Source organism: Stenella coeruleoalba (genome assembly GCF_951394435.1).
Source record: "Stenella coeruleoalba genome assembly, chromosome: 9".
In the NCBI taxonomy this organism is placed as follows: Eukaryota; Metazoa; Chordata; class Mammalia; order Artiodactyla; family Delphinidae; genus Stenella; species Stenella coeruleoalba.
The window spans coordinates 35,725,826-35,744,088 of NC_137155.1; the positions used below are offsets into that span (position 1 = coordinate 35,725,826).

Here is an 18,263-nt window from a genome sequence, read left to right on the forward strand (position 1 = left end):
AGAAGGTTAAATGAGCAATTTATACTACACATCTGGCAAGGGAGCAGAGTCAGAGTTCAAACCCAGTGCCCCGTGCCCTGAATCTTAAACATCATGGTGTCTTTGCTCTTTACAAGGACTTAGAACAGAGACTTAAAGGAAGGGTTTCAGAGCTATTTCCATGGAAAACCAGAATAATGTAACTTGAGGATAGAAAATGCTTCAGGTTTGGCATGCTCCCCCTCTCAAATAACAATCGTCTCTGTAGTCAAAACAGGAGGCAGTCAACAGAGGAAGGATGAACATTTTACTTGAAAGAGCAAGCAGAACCCATCAGGGTAAGTGCTGGAGACCATTCTCCGAGGGTCTCTTGTGTTTCTGCACGTGTTGCAAGCAGAGGCACTGACTGCTTTTGTTGTGAACCATCTTTTCAAGGATGTTTGTATAGTGAACAGTCTTAGGAGATAGTGACAGTGTCTCCTTTCAGAGTAAAGGGTCAGGCATGTGTACTGCTGTCATGAAAGATTTGGGTTCCGTAAGGTCAGGGTTCCTTTCCTGTAACTGCATGTGGGGATGTTTGTCTTGCCTTGTGGGGAACCAACACAAATGCTGACACTGGTTGCTGCTACTGTTGTAAGTTATCAAGTGCCCTTTGACTCTGACCCAGGAATCACATGTCTTTCTGCAGCTGGTTAACCTGTTGGCTTGAATGTAGGGTAGAATCTCAGACCATTCACAGTTTACCTTGACAATAAGGTAAATTTTTCTATCCCCTTTTAAGTGCAATGAAACACTCGATATTCAAAGGTAGCTGGTCTGGATTTTCTACATGTCAGTTGGTTGAACAAGGAGGAAGGGAAGTGTCTTCCCAGACAATGGAAATTAACATCCTTGAAATAGATACTCATTTAGTCAGAATTCATATCAACCTAATTCTGAAACACAGAGTTCCGTCTGAGTTCTAAATGTTATGGCAAAGTCCCCAAATTAGATTTCAGTACCCTAAAATGTCAACAAATATGTGGTTTAAAATTTTTTGAAGATACAACCTGATGGGGAAATGGAGTTGAGATACATTTTTAGACTTTCCACAAGCATTAGGATATCCAGCTCTGTTGGAAAGGAGGGTGAAACTATAATTCTGAATAGAAGGAAAACAAAAGTTTCATACATAAAGATTAAAAAATAAAGTTATTTGAATATTTTGAGTTCCCTAAGTGGGAAATAAAGCAAACTTCTTGTGCTGAGGAAAGAATACTGTACCAGACCTCAAGATAGGTGAGATCATTTTATCAAGTAATTGTGAGACTTGCACGGGATAGTATCTGGGCCTTGTTTTTTCTTCAAGCATAAAACGGGGTATGAAATACATCTCAAAGCTCACATCTAACATGGAAGTTAATGGAATCATAGACTCTCTGAAATAGAAGGAAACAGTAGTGAATTATTTTCTCAGCATAAATTCTAAGTGGTGTTTCTGGAGAGAGGAAGATCATTACATTTCAGATCAGCCTATTTCATCTCCAGACATCTTTCAATAACAGAGTCTTCTTTATATTGAGGTAAAATGTGTTAACTTGTAACTTTTATCATTGATCCTGGATTAACTTCTGGACCATAAATGACAAGAATAATCTCTTCCCCCTCACCCTTGCTAGCATTTCAGTTACTTGAAGTAGGTCATCACATCAGAGATCACTCTGTTCTAATCTATTAATCCCTGATCCCTATAAATTCTTCTATATATGAGTTTGCGTTCCTTCCTAATTCTGGTTGGTCTTAAATTGTAAGCTGTTTCACGCAGGCCTGTGTACTTTACACAGCAAAACAGAGTTCTGTCCATTGCTCTTCCTGAAAAAGTTTGCTAGAGGTGGAAGAACTGGTAACAGAAACTGATCTCCAGGGGCTGTGGATCCTGTCCAAGATGGTGGCAGTGGGGTTGGAGATGGGGAAAGGAAGCCAGGGCTGGTTCTGCCTCCTGGAGTTTTAAAAGTCTAAGCTCATCAGCACAGGAAAGCTGATGGGGCAGACTTAAATTCTATCCAAGCACATGGTGATATCCTAGAGATCACATACCACGAGAGAAGGGCAGTTCACCTAATAAACGCGATTTTACTTGTCAGTTGGGAGCCAGAGGAGCAGCTGGGATCACGCAAGGAACAGTGTAGCTTGGGCAGGCCTCCCTAGTCTAATACTTAAATTGTAAGACTATCCTGGTGGTTTTCATATCATATCATCAAAGTAGCTTGTTAAAAATAAGATTCTCAGGCCTACAAATTGGATTCAGTGAGCATGGGGTGTCCACAAATCTAATTTTCAATAGCTCTCTCCATAGACAGAGATGCAGATGGCCCATGGACACTCAGTAAAATACACTGTTTCTGGTTCTTTTGACATCAGAGACACCAAATCCTGAGGACCCCACCATAGGTCCCACCATGATGGAGTAAAATAGAGAACTATTCAGCTGGATGCTTTAAGGTCAGCCTAGAATGGCCCCCTGTAGGCCTGGATGGCTAAATGTTTGTTGAATGAATGCTCCTCCCTGCTCCTTCTCTTTAACCACTCCCAAATCCTTGTTTGTTGAAACCATTTTTGTTTTCAGTTTTGAAACTTCTCTCAATCCCTACAACCAGTCTCTCCCTACACGTTCCTGTCAGATCTTCGGTAGAAGTTTTTTTTCTTCCCATTCTGTCTTTTCTTACTGCAAGTTGGCAAATCATTCTTGCTGAGTTCCTAACTATAGTTTGAATCTAAAGTGTCTCAGATTATAAGTACAGAAGCAAAGAATTCCATTGTCCAGTGGGACTGACTACTGTGGTAATAGAGAGGGCCAGATGTGAGGATTCGGTTTGAGCTCCTAGAAGATGGAAGTGGAGGTGTTAACAAAAATGGTAGGAGAATCTCTAGACTCAGGAGGGAAAATGAGGCATTCAGTTTTGTTCAAAGACAATTTAAGGTGCTGGTAGGATATTTAAAAGAAAACTATACTATATTACATATTGTACCAAATACACCATAGGAAATCTGGGCCAGGAACTCAGAAAAGAGGTCTAGGTTACATATTGAGTTATACACAGTGATTCGATTAGGTGAGATTATAAAGAGAGAGAGGTATGGGGGAGGGTAGGAAAAAGGACACACATCAAACCTTAAAAAAAAAAAAGCCTATCTGTAGCAATATAGAAGGAGAGGGACCACGAGTAATCCAATCAGGAAACTAATTAGAGTACAGTGTTACAGAAGCCAAGGTAAGAAAGTATCAAGGAAAGATTTCTTGACTTAATAGAACATTTGTACATACAAATCGGTAGTAGTTAAATTCACACTGAAGGTTTAAGCAATAAGAGGTCAGTGATGAAGAAAGCAAGTCGTAGCAAGCTGCTCTATTCAGATGTAAAACAATAAAAATGAATGAGTGAATGGATGCATGGAAAAAGAAAAAAGAATCAAGTAGCAGTTTGATTTGTCCTTAGAAGAAAATTGATGATGCTTGCTGGAGAAACCAATACATTCAGTGACTGAAAATGCAAGAAAAAGGAGTTAAGGAAAATCTGAGAGGATAATTGATAGCAACATAAAAGTAAAAAAGGAGGAAACTGAACATTATATCAGACTTTTTTGAGTCAAGTTGGAGATAACGTCACTGGAGAGACTGAGAAGATGAAGATACCATGGGTGGCTGGCAGTGGGGGTGGGATAGATAATAGAATGATGGGTTAACCGAAGTCTATTTATCTCTTATATAAAAGAAGTCACAAGGTACACAGACAGGGTTTCTTTGGTGGTTCCAAACATGTGGCTCCACGTCATGAGGGACCCTGGCTCATCCTGTTTTCAGTTCACCATCCTAGTTTATGGCTTCTATCTTCATGGTTCAAGAGAGCTGCTAGATCTCCATTGATCACACCCATGTGTGCTGGCTAGAAAGGAAAAGCAGAAAAGCAAAAATGGCTCCTTGCAGCTGCATTAGGTCTCTTTCAGCAGCCTTTTTGGGAAGTATCACAAAAGTTTTGCTTTCATGTATTTGGCCAGAACTTTTATCAGCTACACCTATTCACAAAGGAGGCTGGAAGATATAGTTTTGTTCCCTCATTGTGATCAGAGAAATGTCAGGGTTCTCTTACAAAGAAGGAAGGGAAGATGATGGTGTTCGGTAACTGTCAGTTTCTGTCATAGACATGGTGAAACATTTGTGATGAGGCCATTATTCCAGTTTCGTCACTTTTTCTAGCAAAACTGGTTATCAGGAAAAGAAATGTTTTGGCCGGGGCTATGGACTGGAGTGGCAGTTTCCAAGAAGGAAGTGAGCAATTCCAGAGTACAAGCAAACATACTGCTGAAACCCGGATACTGAGGTCCAGGCAGATGGACTGAAAAAGCACAATGGGTACTCATGGGGCTAGAGATCACAAGGAACGCAGAGAGCTAGTTGAATAAAGAAGAAAGGAATGGGAAAGTGGAAGAAAGATGGTGTGATGAGAAGAGGAGATTTCAAGTTGGCAAAAATAAGGCAGTTACAAATGCTCAAAGTATGAGATGTGATTATTCTTGGCTGGAATGGAAAAATAGGTTATTATATTGATGTGTAGTAGTTATGGAAACAAGGCTAGAAGGATCATTGATAAGGATGATATCAGGACTTGAAAGTGGAAAGCAACACTAAACTAGAGACTAAAAACCTAGATATTCATGAGATCAGAAGTAAACAGAATGAGGAGTAGGGTCAATGTAGAGATTCACTTACAACTGAGGAGCGGTTGATTGGAAATCGCAGGGGAATATTAGTAATGGCAGACATTTATTGAGTACTTGCTATGTGACAAACAAGAAACTGTTTTTAATATAAAAATGATTTTTAAATTTACAATTTAGGAATAATTTTAGATTTACATAAAAGTTGTGAAGATACAGACTTTCTTCCCTTCATCCGTCTTCCTCTAAACTTAACCTCTTACATAACTGTGGTACATTGGTAAAGCTAGGAAATGACAGTGGTACAGTACTATTAACTAAACGTGATTCGGCTTTCTTCAGTCGTTCCACTAATGCCTCTTTTCTATTGCAGAATGCAATCCCACATACCCCGTTGTACTTTGTATTTCGTTGTCATGCCTCCTTAGTCTCCTCCGGCCTGTGATGTCTCAACATCTGTTTTTCTTGACCTTAACACTTTAAAGAATACTCCCAGGAATCTTGTGGAATGTCTCTCAGTTGGGGTTTCTCTGACATTTTCTGATGAGTAGACTAGGGCTATGTGTGTTTGAGAAAATACCACAGAGCAGAAGTGTGCTGATCATATAGCATCGTATCTGTGAGAACACCACAACATAATTGATGTCAAACTCGATCTCTTGGTTAAAGGGGTGCTTGCCAGATTTCTACAATACACACATTTTTTCCCCTTTCTCTACTGTATTCAGCAAGAGGCTGAGTTTAGCCCACACTCAAGGGGAGGGGTATTAAGCTCCATCTATTGGAAGGCATAGTTACCTATATTTGTGATTTTCCTGTAAGGAAGGTTTGCCCCCTCGTCCCCATTTATTTATTTCTTCAATCATTTATTCATATAAGGATGGACTCACGGATATTTTATTCTTTGGGTTGTAATCCAATACTATTATTTTTTTGCTCAAATTGTTCGTTTTGGCAACTGGGAACTGTTTTTACACAAATTATTTATTGAATCCCGTGAGGTGCCTATTACTGTTATCCTTATTTTGTAGAAACGGAAACTCAGGCTCAGAGAGTAAGAAACCTTCCCAATGATTCACATCATGTGTGTGTTGAGGCCAGGTGTCTTCAGAGTCTGTGTGCTTAGCTTTGCTGTGCTGCTCTTAGAGGGAAAGGATGCTCGACGCAAGTCAATCAGAGATAAGGTGTCTTTATTTCACCCTTTTTCAGAGGTGAGATCACAGATTTTGAGGGGATTCATCATAAAGGTAGTAGTTGCAGAATGGATGAGCTTCCAAAGGGTCAGTATGTAGAGAAAGAAACACACATGGTGGTCAGAACTAAGCCTGTTGCCAGGTGGGAGGAGAGGACAGTAGCTAACAAAGGCAAATGAGGGAATAAACAGGATGCAGGACAGCTAATGTCATAGAACCTAAGGGAGGAAAAAAGTTCATAGAGGGTGCAGGGCCGTAGAGAATCAGCCTATGGTAAGATGGAAGTTAAGTGAACATCATCAAAGCAGCGTAATGGGAAGAAAACAAGATTTCAGGAGACCAACATTATTTTAGAGAAAGGAGGCAAAGAAGTAATTTAATAAGAAAAGGGATGCAGAATCAAGTAATTTTTCTTGTTCCTGGGATAGAGGATGACCTGTACACAGGGGTGCCCATAGGAGAGAGAAGAGACTCTGGAAGAGGGAGACGGAGTAGCTGAGTGTATGAAAACTGGAAAGGAAGGGTGCTTGTTTCTTTTTTATTGAAGTAGAGTTGATTTACAGTGTTGTGTTAATTTCTGCTGTACAGCAAAGTCATTCAGTTAAATATAAATACACACGTTCTTTTTTACATTCTTATTCATTATGCTTTATCATAGGATACTGAATACAGTTCTCTGTGCTGTATAGTAGGGCCTTGTTGTTTATCCATTCCAAATACATTAGCTTACATCTGTTACCCCCAACCTCTGGATGTAGAGAACAGACTTGTGGTTGCCAAGGGGGGGGGGGGAAGGGATGGAGGGGCAGGTTGTGGTTAGGGAGAGTGTCCATCTTGGAGGCCGGGGAGCTTCTCCTTCTCCCATGTTGGAAGTTGGCCTAAGAGCAGAGGACAGTGGTATTGTGGAGGTAAAAGTACAGACACACTTACGATGTGCTGTGGGGTTTTGATGGTTTCAGTCGTATTAGTGCAACTGGAAGCATGGTCCTCTGCGGACACTGGGATAAAACTTGAGACATTCCCTAGTCTTGTGAGTAGCTAACATCCCTGGTCAGTGTTTGACAGGCTTGGTGACAAGGGGGCAAGTTGAAGTCATTCATGCTGATGAAGTCATTTGACTGAAAGTAGGGATCAGAAATATTATCTGGATTTTTCTTGACTCTTTCAGATCAAACGGTTGAAACTGAATATATTGTGCACGTAGGCAAAAGACAGTGTTAGTCTTTCTCAAATATTCAGAATTAAGTATGATGCTAATTGGCTATGTTTTTATCGACTTGTTGAGAAAAATACCTAATGATTAAGAATCAATGTAAAATTAATGTAAAAAATTGTTACTAGAATGAAAACTTTTTCCCGGGAACTTCTTTTCAACTCTAACTGCAGAATTCTTGGTGAGTGTTTAATAGTTATGAATTTAACACCAAAGGCTTAACATGCCATTTATATTTGTTAGAGGTGTAAGTTTGGGCAATACCTTTTCTAATCTAAGCATAGAATAGAACATGGGTTGTTTAAATTTTTGTCATAAATATTCTTAAAATATTGGCTATTAAAATGGAATGTTGGATTTTAATCTGAGATACAAAACAAATACCACTAGACTATACTACTGATAATACAAGGTTTAAAACAACATACATTTCAGAAGCATTTTAACCTATGAAGTTACTTGAAGTGTGTTTTTTTTTTTATATTCCTGTCAAGGCCAAAATATCCAGGGGCAGAACTTTATAAGAAGTTTATGAATTATTGACTTAACCTATCCTTAAATATGAATTATTGACTTAACCTATCCTTAAATATTGAAGACTGCTTTCATCTAATATAACACTATACTTTAAGTACTCACTTCCTTTATATGGACCAGAAAGAAGAATTTGCCTTAAAACATATTATTCATACCTGGTGATTATTTTATTACCATATATATTATTGTGTACAATTTTTTGATAATGAAGGATATTTATTACAAATCATATTTTAAACAAAAATGTATTCATGGCATATGTAAGCATTAACATCTTGAAGGAGAGAATACCCATGAAAACATTTACCTCAAATTTAGTAATACTGAAAAACACTAGTTTGAGCATAGCAATGATTGAAAGCTATATAATACATTGGAACACTGGTAAATCTTCAGGTACTGTAGGAACAACCTGGCATGGGAAAAAGATCAAATGAGGCACATCACATCCTCAGAAGTGCACATCATCTAAAAATAAATCCCTCAATACAGCAGTACACAAACCATTCTTCCTTTGTTTGGCACTTAGCAGTACAGACAAAGGTGTATTTGGTTTAATGTGATTTTACTATTCTTAGATAAATTTTAGTTACTTTTATAGATAAAAATATACAATATTGCTTTAAGTTTTTTAAATTTTATAAGTGTATACTTGATTGTCATTATATTCACAATTTAAAAAGCCTATTTTTTCCCCCACTAAACCATTCAGTAACATGTGGAAGAGACTAACAAAAATGGTTTATATGAAGACTTTTAATGAAAGGTTTAAATGTGAAAATGGAATATTAATCTGGATCACTGGTCTAAATCTTTAGTGATACCTCATGCTGGAAACAAATTATGAAATGTTTTAGACAAATTTATTATTTTCAACTCTTAAACTGATTCTACAGGTTCAAAATTTTGTCTGAAAATGCATAAAACTGATGTAGATATTTTGTCTTAAGTCACTTTTATATACATTAATTTACTAAAAAAATAACAAAAACATGTATTTTAATACTACATTTCAGTGTGGGATTCCATCACGTTTTTATATAATACGTGCAAAATGTGTCTGTGCCTTTCCAGGTGTCATATTTAAATAAAAGAAAGGCAGATGGTGGCACTTTTAAGTTACCTGAGGATGGTTAAATTAATAGCCTGATTAATTTGCCTTATTGATAATAGAGGTCATCATATCAGAAACAACCTAATACTTGAAGTTAAGAGAACTGCATGATTGTCTTTTTCTTAATACCAACTTTTGAAAGAAGTTGATTCATTATTTGCTATCTTAAAAAGACACACTGATAAAATATGTTAAGACCCAAACAAATTATTTACGTGCATATATAAGGTATGCACTATTTTTAAATGAAAGAAAATATTTTACAAATAATTTTGTTCATTATAAACTATACAATGCACCATTCTTTTCACTCATACCAATACTTTGCACCAAACATTGCTATATTCAATCTTAACACTCCTCAAATATGAGAAAAACAGTTTCCACTATACTAAGAAGTGAAATTTATAGTGAACATATTCCAACATCTTAAAGGATCACAGATCTACAACAGTTTTTAAAGAATTTATACATATTGAAATGGGTGCTTTACTTATTAAAGAGCTAAAAGTAAAGCTGCTTCTCTTCATTTTAAGTTAAATGCTGTAGCATTTAACAGCAGATTCTTTACACTGCAACATTCAACTATTAAGGTGGAGATTTTAGTAAAGCTAAATGGTGGTATATCTCTTACTTCTGAAAACTGCTGAAATTTTAGTGCTGCTGTCTTATTTACATGATAATTAAAAAATAATTTGGAAAGACATCTTCCCTTTCAAAATTTTTCAACATAAGGCACACGGCAACATTAAAGTCTAGAAACGACAAGATTAAATAATTAACTTTTCAACCATTTTTTGCCCTTTACCTGAAGAAAGTGGGTGAGTAGCGCAGTTAAAACATGCCTGGATTAATAAAAATGACTGAATTTAAGAAACACTGATAATATTTGTGTGCAGAATGTTATTAATTTTAAAAAGAGAAAGTATATTTTATATAAAACATACTCATACAGTGTTATAGGTAGAAAAAATTGTGAGGCACTTACATTACCAAGGAAGGAGGAGAGCACTGAGATTATCTTTTTATAAAAGCACCGAACCACTCATTTTAACATCTGAGATAAAAGCAGAAGCTACAAATAAAAGAAAATAGTTCATATTTGGTACACTAATAAGAATGTTGTTGAAGTTCAAAACTCGAAGTATTTCATTTTATTCTGACAGAAATAATTCCAACAGAGAAAAAGTTCTTATTTAAAAGTGTCATAATGTCCCCCTGAATAAGTTTTGTATATTCTGTGGTATCTCAGAATACTATAAAGTGTAGATTATTTCACTCCTCTGTGGCAGCATACTTTCTATTTTAATGATGGTAATATATGTAATTAACTCCTCTTATAAAATCATTAAAATTTGGTTTGGAAAAACAGTGAGAACTACATATATCAATGCCTCCACGTGAACTTGCTAACATCCAACAATGACAGTTTTATTACTCCCTAATAATGTTTCACAAACGAATTTAATCAAAAAACCAAGATGAAAAGTGGGCTAGGAATTACAGGAATCCACTGGATGTCAAGTCAGAGAAAGGTCTGGCTTCTGACGGGTGAAGATGGGTGGTAGGCTGAGTGTTATTTATGCTGTTTAATTCAGCTGGATAGGTTTCATTTAAGACTCCTCCGTTCTGAAACTGAAAACAAACAAAAATTGCAATGCAACTTATTAGAACAGATCCTTCGTATAGCTTAAGCCGTTAGATGTATGAAAATGTATTTTTAAAATCTTTGTCCTGGCTTCCCTGGTGGCGCAGTGGTTGGGAGTCTGCCTGCCGATGCAGGGGATGCGGGTTCGTGCCCCGGTCCAGGAGGATCCCACATGCCGCAGAGCAGCTGGGCCCGTGAGCCATGGCCGCTAAGACTGCGCGTACGGAGGCTGTGCTCCGTGGCGGGAGAGGCCACGACAGTGAGAGCCCAGCGTACCGCAAAAAAAAAAAAACAAAAACTTTGTCCTGCACGTTGTGAAACTTCAAATTCCTTTCCTGCTGTTAAATTTTAAATCATTCAGTGAAGACATACTGAACATATATTCTGTATTAGTTGCGTTTACAACCTTTTGGTTTCTCTCTTACATGGTATGGATGAATAATAGCATTGTCTCACTGCAGATTTGGCATTCCATACACTGAGAGAGTACTTGATCAGTGAACTGCCTTTGGTTTGGATAGGAACTGATGGATCAGAGAGTACCAATCGTGAATCACAGTAACTGTACTCTCTGTCATAAGTAAGCTTGTTTTGACCAGATTTTATCTAAAAGTTCTAGGTACCGATGAATTAATTACATTGAAGATCACTACACTGAACTACAGATAACCTAGAACCTTCTCAAAGGAGGTAAGTTTTGATTTGCAAGAGGTTTCTTAACATATTACACCATGGGTATATGATTGCTAGACCCAAGTTTTTTAATTCATAACATGCTTTACTACTAAAATTACTGTCCTAATTATGGAAATAAGTTACCAAAGTAAAATACTTGCTCTTGCTGTGTAACAGTGAACTTAGGCTGATTTCCATAACTGCTACTGAAAAAAAGGAGGGATGACAGAGATACCTAGTTCTGTAGGATTTTTACAGATTAGAGAGCCTTTTGTATTTTAGAATATAGTTAGTGAAAGTAACATTATAATCATACCCTTAATTGCTCTGAATGACATCTACCTTTCTGAAGCCTATGTAACATTAGGTTTCAGTAATCAAAACAGACTGCTTCTAAACTTCGTCGAGTTTTCAAAAGGAATATAGTAAGTGCCCAGAGAATGGTAGGTTTTGCATAAATTACTCTCATCAGTCATAATACAATGCACATCAGCAATTCTCTAAATATACTGCCTACAGCAGTGCTGTCCACCAGAATATAATGTGAGCCACAGATGGAATTTTAATTTTCTTTAGTTTTTATAACTCCTAGGGGGAATATATAGGTCTAGAATTCTTATCATTCATAAAGAAGTAATACAAAACAGTGGGGGAAGAAAATACTGTAAGGAACTCATGCTAATGCAGGCCCTGTTCAAAATGTAATTTTACATAATTAACTTGTACAGCAAACTGTACAGAAGTTACCTACCCAGGCTTACTTCACAGCAGTGTTGTGAGATAGACTGTAACCAATTGTTAAATAACTGAAGGAAGTCAGGAATGAGGATAAGAAAAACTTTCACAGCCATTTTCTATGAATAAGCTCATATATAATCAGACAAACCTCATATATAATCAGACAAAACCACATGTATAAAAAGGCCAGAAAAACACAATTAGTGAAAGAGAGTCAAGTAACATTTATAAACTATTATAATACATAGTCTTATAACCAGGATTCGCTTCAAAACTAAACTTAAATATACGGTAAAATGAACTAAATATTTTCTAATGGAAAAGCATAAATGCAAACATGATGTATTCCTGGGTGGCCGAAGAGAGCAGCAATCATCAGCACGTACTTTTTGTTTTTTTTAAGTTTCCACGATGCTAGAAGGGTTAGAATGACACATTTAAATGAAGACAAAGCATCCAGCTTGAGTCCCCTGATAGAAAGCCAGCTGAGATACCCTTTTTTTTTTTTTAAAGAATGCCAGGGGAAAAAACTATTCTACCTTAAAGGATAAAATGAGGATCTGGCAGGTCACAGAGAGCGACTGCCAGAGAACACCAAGGAAGCCAAGTACTGAATTCCAGAGATCATCTAGGACAAAAGCATTGGAAGGAAGCACAACTATATTGATTTTTAACCCAATTTCAACAGAAATAGAGCCAATATTAAATAATAACTTTAAATAGAGTATAATCGATAAAAACATTGAATCACTATGTTGTACACCTGAAAGTAATTGTAAATCAATTATATGTCAGCAAAAAAATTGAGCTTTGAAGAAAATATCTTTAAAAATTTAAAAGGCCGTATTTTTAAAAATCAAGATTATACTTTTAACTAATTTCACCTGGTTGTCACTTAAGGCCATGTTGCTTTTTTCCTTGATTTCTTTCTCCTTTCAGGTAACTATGATATACTTGTATTACTAACATATTAAAAAAGTACTGGCTTATAAAAAAATAGATAAAGTTTAAAATGCTCTCTCACATGAATGCTACAGATAATAGATTAAAATCAGTCACTGACGTAGAAAATTTATAACTTGGTTCGATTTATAATGTACGAAGAATCATCTAAAGGGTTTATTCAGTTTAATAAAACTCTTACCTTGTTTAAAAATGCCTGCGGGCCTGGCATTGTTGGGTTGTACTGCATCTGGGCCACATGGCTGTGCTGAGCTTCCGGCTGGCACTGGTACATTGACACAGCCCCAGCGTAACATGTCTGAGGAGTTACTATGGCTGACTGTGGATTGAGTCCGTGCCTTTGGCTTTGAGGAACTTGTAAACATGTGACAAAGTCTTCTAAATTAGAAGAAGTTGTAGGGTATGGGGCTGGTTCAAAATCCCCGATGGGAAAGTCTAACTGTGTACCCTTAGAATGTGGCGGCAACACAGACTGACCACAGGGAATAAAGTTCTGTGCGTAAGGCATAGTATCAATCTCAGATTTGTAGGGCAACTCTTGACTGGTCCCAGGTACGTCTGAAAAGACATTGTACTGCTGTAAGTCTTGCTGAGGACAATTAAAAGGCACGGATTGGTTCGAGTTCCAGTTTGCGAACATGCCATTAACTTGCATATGCTGCATTTTCTGACACAGCTGTTGCTGCTGCTCCACTGCTCTGTGCTTCTGATGCTGCTGTAGCTGCTCTTGCTGTTCTAACTGGAGGTGCTCCTGTACCATGCAGCTTGGGTTCAGAGCCATGGACTGTTGCTGATGGTAACCTGAACACCCCAAGGCAGACTTATTTAAAGAGTCTTCGACGTAGGTCAGAATTTCATCTGTTAAGTCAATATCTCTGAAGTCTTCTTCACCAGAAAAGTCAGTTCTGAAAAATTCCTCATTCTGTTGCATGTGTTTGATATCTTCAAAATCGATGCCTAGGTGTTTCATAATGCTGTACAAGTCACTGTTTCTATTATCTGGAAAGAGCCCTGCGTGATCTCCAGAGAGGGTTGGGTTCATTTCCTGAGACTGGCCAATCTGCTCGTGTTTCAGGATATTGTCACTTCCCATTGGTGCGACATTGTTTTGCCAATTACTGCACTCATTCTGAGAGTCATTGAAAAAGTTTCTTTCAAAAGGTGTACTACTTGAAGCAGGATAGAGATAAATAGATTCATCTTGTTGCATCATGGCATTCAGGAGGGAACTGGGATTCAGGGAATCCTTACTTAGAGCTGACTTGGTAGCAGAATCTTTTCCACCAGCACCATTTTTAGTCCTTATTGGTAAGGGATCCATTATGGGAGGAAAAGGGTTGGTTACCTCATATAAAACAGCTTCTCCAGTGGTAAACATAAAAGGCAACTTCAGGTTTCGTTTTCGTAAATGCTCTGTTCCTTCTTCATCTCTAAAATTGGGCACAAGAAAGTTGGCGTATGTTAAGGAGAGTCGCATCATAAACATTTCAAAATAAGAAATTTTAGAAAAGAAAAAATAATAGCAAGCAAAATACACTGTAGTTGAGTTTCATAGCAGGGAACATGAACTTTGAGAGAAATCTTTCTGATGATAAGTACTTAAAATTGTTTTTCAGACAAATTTAATTTAGAATTTGTCCAAAAACTTAATAATAGTCATTACTTTCACACTCAGGTTCCATCCCTACCTGAAAAATGGATTACAAATGGAATAAAGATCCAAATGTAAAAATGAGGCTCGTGGAAATAAAATATAAAACCCAGAAGCTCTAAAGGAAGATTGACATATGAAAATTAAAAATGTTTGCATGGGGAAGGAATTCATAAATCAAGGCATGGAGAAAATGTCATAGTTATAGGTTCATATGTACTACACAGAGTGTATATATGTAAAATTTAATATCCATATTAGGTAAAGAGCTCCAATGGATTTCATAACCATCCAATGGATCTCATAACCTCTTAATAACTAATAGAACAAGCAAACAAAAATATCAAATGTATAAAAACATCCTTCCATTCTTATAAACAAATTTTCCCATGGGAATTGACAACTGATTTCTAAACTATTTATATAGAAATGTAAAGAGCCAAGATTATCTTGAAAGAGAACAAAAATTCTGAACAAACGAGATGGCGGGCATACATCAAGGTATCAAGGCATATTAGGGTACAGAATAGTTAAGACAATGTGCTTTGGTCTAAAAATAGACAACCAGACCAATGGAACCCCAGATACAATCCCCTGATTGAAATGCAGTGCAGTGGGGAAAAGATGGTCTTTTCAAAAAACCATCTTTCCAATAAATGTTACTAATCAGCTAGATATCCATATAAGGGAAAAGAATAATCTTGATCCTTACCCTCAAAACCACATACAAAAATCATTTCGCCAGACTGGAGAAAACATCTGCAATACAAATATCTGACAAACTACTCACTTCGAGAATATATGAGAAACTTAAAAATCACTGCCTGCTTATTAGCAAACACGCTAAACAAAGCACTATTATGTTTTTATTTTATTTGACAGATGGTGCTGGCTTTTCATCTTTCCTTCATATACCCAGGATAAACCCTTGGAGTTTTCTTTGATTATTCTCTTTCTGTAGCTCTACATACACAGTTGTTCAAGAAAGTCTGTTAACTCTGTTTTCTCAATGTCCTTACCCTATGCCACCTTCTTTCTGTACATATTACCTTTCAATTTTTATTTCCAGTGTAAATTCTCTTAAAGTTTATTTTTAGGTTTTCATGAAGGAGAATTTATAAACCAAAGTGTTATTAAAATAAAAAACCAAAACATGAAATGTTCTAGGTCTTTGTACTTACGTTAGAGGTCTCTGAGTTGCAATGATATAATCTGGTCTTCCATTCTTATAAACTAAGCGTGCATTCGACTGCACCCAGGTCCATCGATTGTCTTTCGTAAGAAGCCTGAACACTATCATGCCACTCTCTCCAGTCTTAATCACTGAAAAAAAAAAGAATTAAATTATCAAATCCAAAATCAACACAATAATCTCTGTAATATTTCTAGATGTAATTCATATATCACCAAAGATGATAACTATATTGACGACTTTTAAGCACAGTATACTAAAATGTATCAAAATACTTCTTCAGCATTGTTATTTTTTCCTGTTTCATACTAAATTTATTATTTAAATGGTTCAAGGAAAGATTAAGTCAGACAATTCTCGTAACACGTGAAAAGAGTATAGAGTTTGGAGGGAAAATTGTTTTCGTTTTTAAAAAAAGGGAACATTTCCTACAGCCTACTATTTTACTATACAATTTTAAAGCATAATCTCTATTAACATAAATTTTAGAATTAAAAATGATGCCATTAAAAAAACTCCTGAGCAAAAACGTGGGCAAAACGGTCATTTTCAGAGTAATTAAACTACTTAATTCTTGTGTGGCAGCTGATGAATAGAGAGTGTAACTCAGGCTAATCATAATTGTGTGATACTAAGGAGACGTTTATCCAAATAGTTTCCTTAAACACATTACATTAGTAATAATTTGAAACACGTACTAGAGCGTAAGCTGCTTTCACAGCCAAGCTCATAAGAAACTACAACTTACTCCGGATATGGTACTCAGCACAGTAAAGCATATCAGCAGCATGAATAAACTGATATCCTGATCCTCTCATGCATAGCTCTGCTTCAGTATAGCCTAAAACAATTCTTCCTCTGTTTAAAAGAAAGGCAAAATAAGAATGCAATTAAAATTTAACAAAAATGAAGTAGCCAACATCAGTTCACTAGTTATATGCTAGTTTCTGTACTATGTTGACATTCAGAATTTCACACTAGCAGGTAGAAACACACACAGTTCTGTAACTGCTCTCTTTTGCTTATGGTTGCAAATTTCACTTTTAGACTGTTTTCTTCTCCTGAATAAAGACCATGAAAATTATTGCTAAAGATCAGTCTAACAGAGTAGATTATATAGGTGAAACACAAAATCTCTAATTAAATTCTAGAATACCTATACTACATTTCTATACTACATTTTGAGGGGCAGGGTTTCTCCAACCTGTCTGCATTTGCATTATTAGGAAGGAGAAAAGTAGCAACATGCTTTGGTTACTAAACTTCTAGGGCTAAAAGTCAAAGTTTGTATAATTTAAAAATGTAAAACAAGCCAACAATAAATGTCATCAGGATACCGAATCTTATATAAACACATCATCTGTATAATACGGAAATTGTGTCAAATATTGTAAAATAAAAAGATTTGTGAATGTGATGAAATTTTATTTTAAAAGGCTATGCTGTAAAGTATGAAATAATAATAGCTACTATAATAATAAACAATACTATAATCAACACCATATGGAAAATATATACATGCTAAGACACACTTACTGCAACAAAATATACATTTGGTAAAATAAACCTGAAAAGGTTTCACTTACTTGGCATCACAACCAGTAGGTGTAAAGTCTAACTTGTGTTTGGTTCTAAAGATGAAATTTTTGGTTCGGATTTCAAGTATGGATGGTGGCTGCAGTGGAGTAGCTATTGCAAACAAAGCCAGCTGCGGTGGAAGTATTGATCCATCTTTCCCTTTCTTGTTCTGTCCGTGAAGATACTTCAACCTCCCTTGGAAATTCATTGCCTTAAAAACACCAAAAAACAGTTCATTAAGATTAACGTTTTAAAATGGTTCCTTTTTAAAAGGCTCCATCAGGGCCATTTCCAGTGTTCTTGATAATTCCATAAAAGTTCATGAGGCTATCAAATGTGACTTGAATTCCTTTCTCCCCAGAAAGCCCATTAAAAATATCCTAAAAGGTAGTATGAGGGCTATCCTCAAGGGATTCGTAAGTGAACCACTCAGTGCTTTAATAGGTCACAAAAGGAAGACCTAATGGTTTTCTGACCTTGCGGCTGCCCTACCATCCACGCCTAGCACGGGTCCGTACACGCTGCACACTCAAACTCTATTTCCTAAACGAATGAATAGTGATAAAGCCATCAAGTACATATTAATTTTCAGATATAGTCTGTGGACTAGTCCACAGCTCAGAGTATATTCAAAATTCCTAGGAATCTTTTATACAGAGATAAAACAACTGTTTAAAAACACTAAAATGAATCATAAAACCATACAAAGAACACAGAACTCTATTAAAGAACAATTTTAGAAGACAGAGGAAACAGAGACAATTTAATCACGACCATGATCAATCTGGCTGCTTAAAACAGTACCAGGCCAAGGGATGATTCTGACATCAATATGAGAGCAGCACAAGGGAGAAAAGGCCCAATTACACAAAGAAATTCCACCTAGACATATATACTAAGTGATCATCAATACTAGCAAACTAGCTCAAAGCACAGTTCTAATTCGGGGTCAGCAAAACTATCTTCAGGAATAAACACACCAACAAAAATCATCGTTTGCTAATAGATTTGATCATCTGTTTACAATTCCTGATAAGTCACAAAAGTAATATGCAACATGCTTTGTCTCCTTCTGTACCTGGTGGAG

The 18,263-nt window shown here is 36.5% G+C and overlaps 1 protein-coding gene and 1 long non-coding RNA gene across 4 annotated transcripts in view; one reads left to right on the forward strand and one right to left on the reverse strand.

Annotated features, from left to right (window-relative positions):
- Window positions 1-18,263, forward strand: part of LOC307191260 — a 360,146-nt gene that overhangs the window by 319,306 nt on the left and 22,577 nt on the right. For 2 of the 3 annotated variants that reach the window (XR_013829670.1, XR_013829671.1), the window contains 2 exons: window positions 10,993-11,069; window positions 13,432-13,600. This is a non-coding gene — a long non-coding RNA (uncharacterized lncRNA). The remainder of the gene's footprint in view (window positions 1-10,992; window positions 11,070-13,431; window positions 13,601-18,263) is intronic. The other variant, XR_013829672.1, reaches the window with a different exon arrangement.
- AHR (aryl hydrocarbon receptor) overlaps window positions 6,250-18,263 on the reverse strand; it is a 50,368-nt gene continuing 38,354 nt past the window's right edge. Inside the window, exons 7-11 of the mRNA XM_079931175.1 lie at window positions 17,185-17,387; window positions 16,347-16,456; window positions 15,588-15,729; window positions 12,937-14,185; window positions 6,250-10,366 (exon numbers count right to left, since the gene is read on the reverse strand). Coding sequence (XP_079787301.1) covers window positions 10,232-10,366; window positions 12,937-14,185; window positions 15,588-15,729; window positions 16,347-16,456; window positions 17,185-17,387 — 1,839 coding nt within the window. The 3' untranslated portion in view covers window positions 6,250-10,231. The remainder of the gene's footprint in view (window positions 10,367-12,936; window positions 14,186-15,587; window positions 15,730-16,346; window positions 16,457-17,184; window positions 17,388-18,263) is intronic.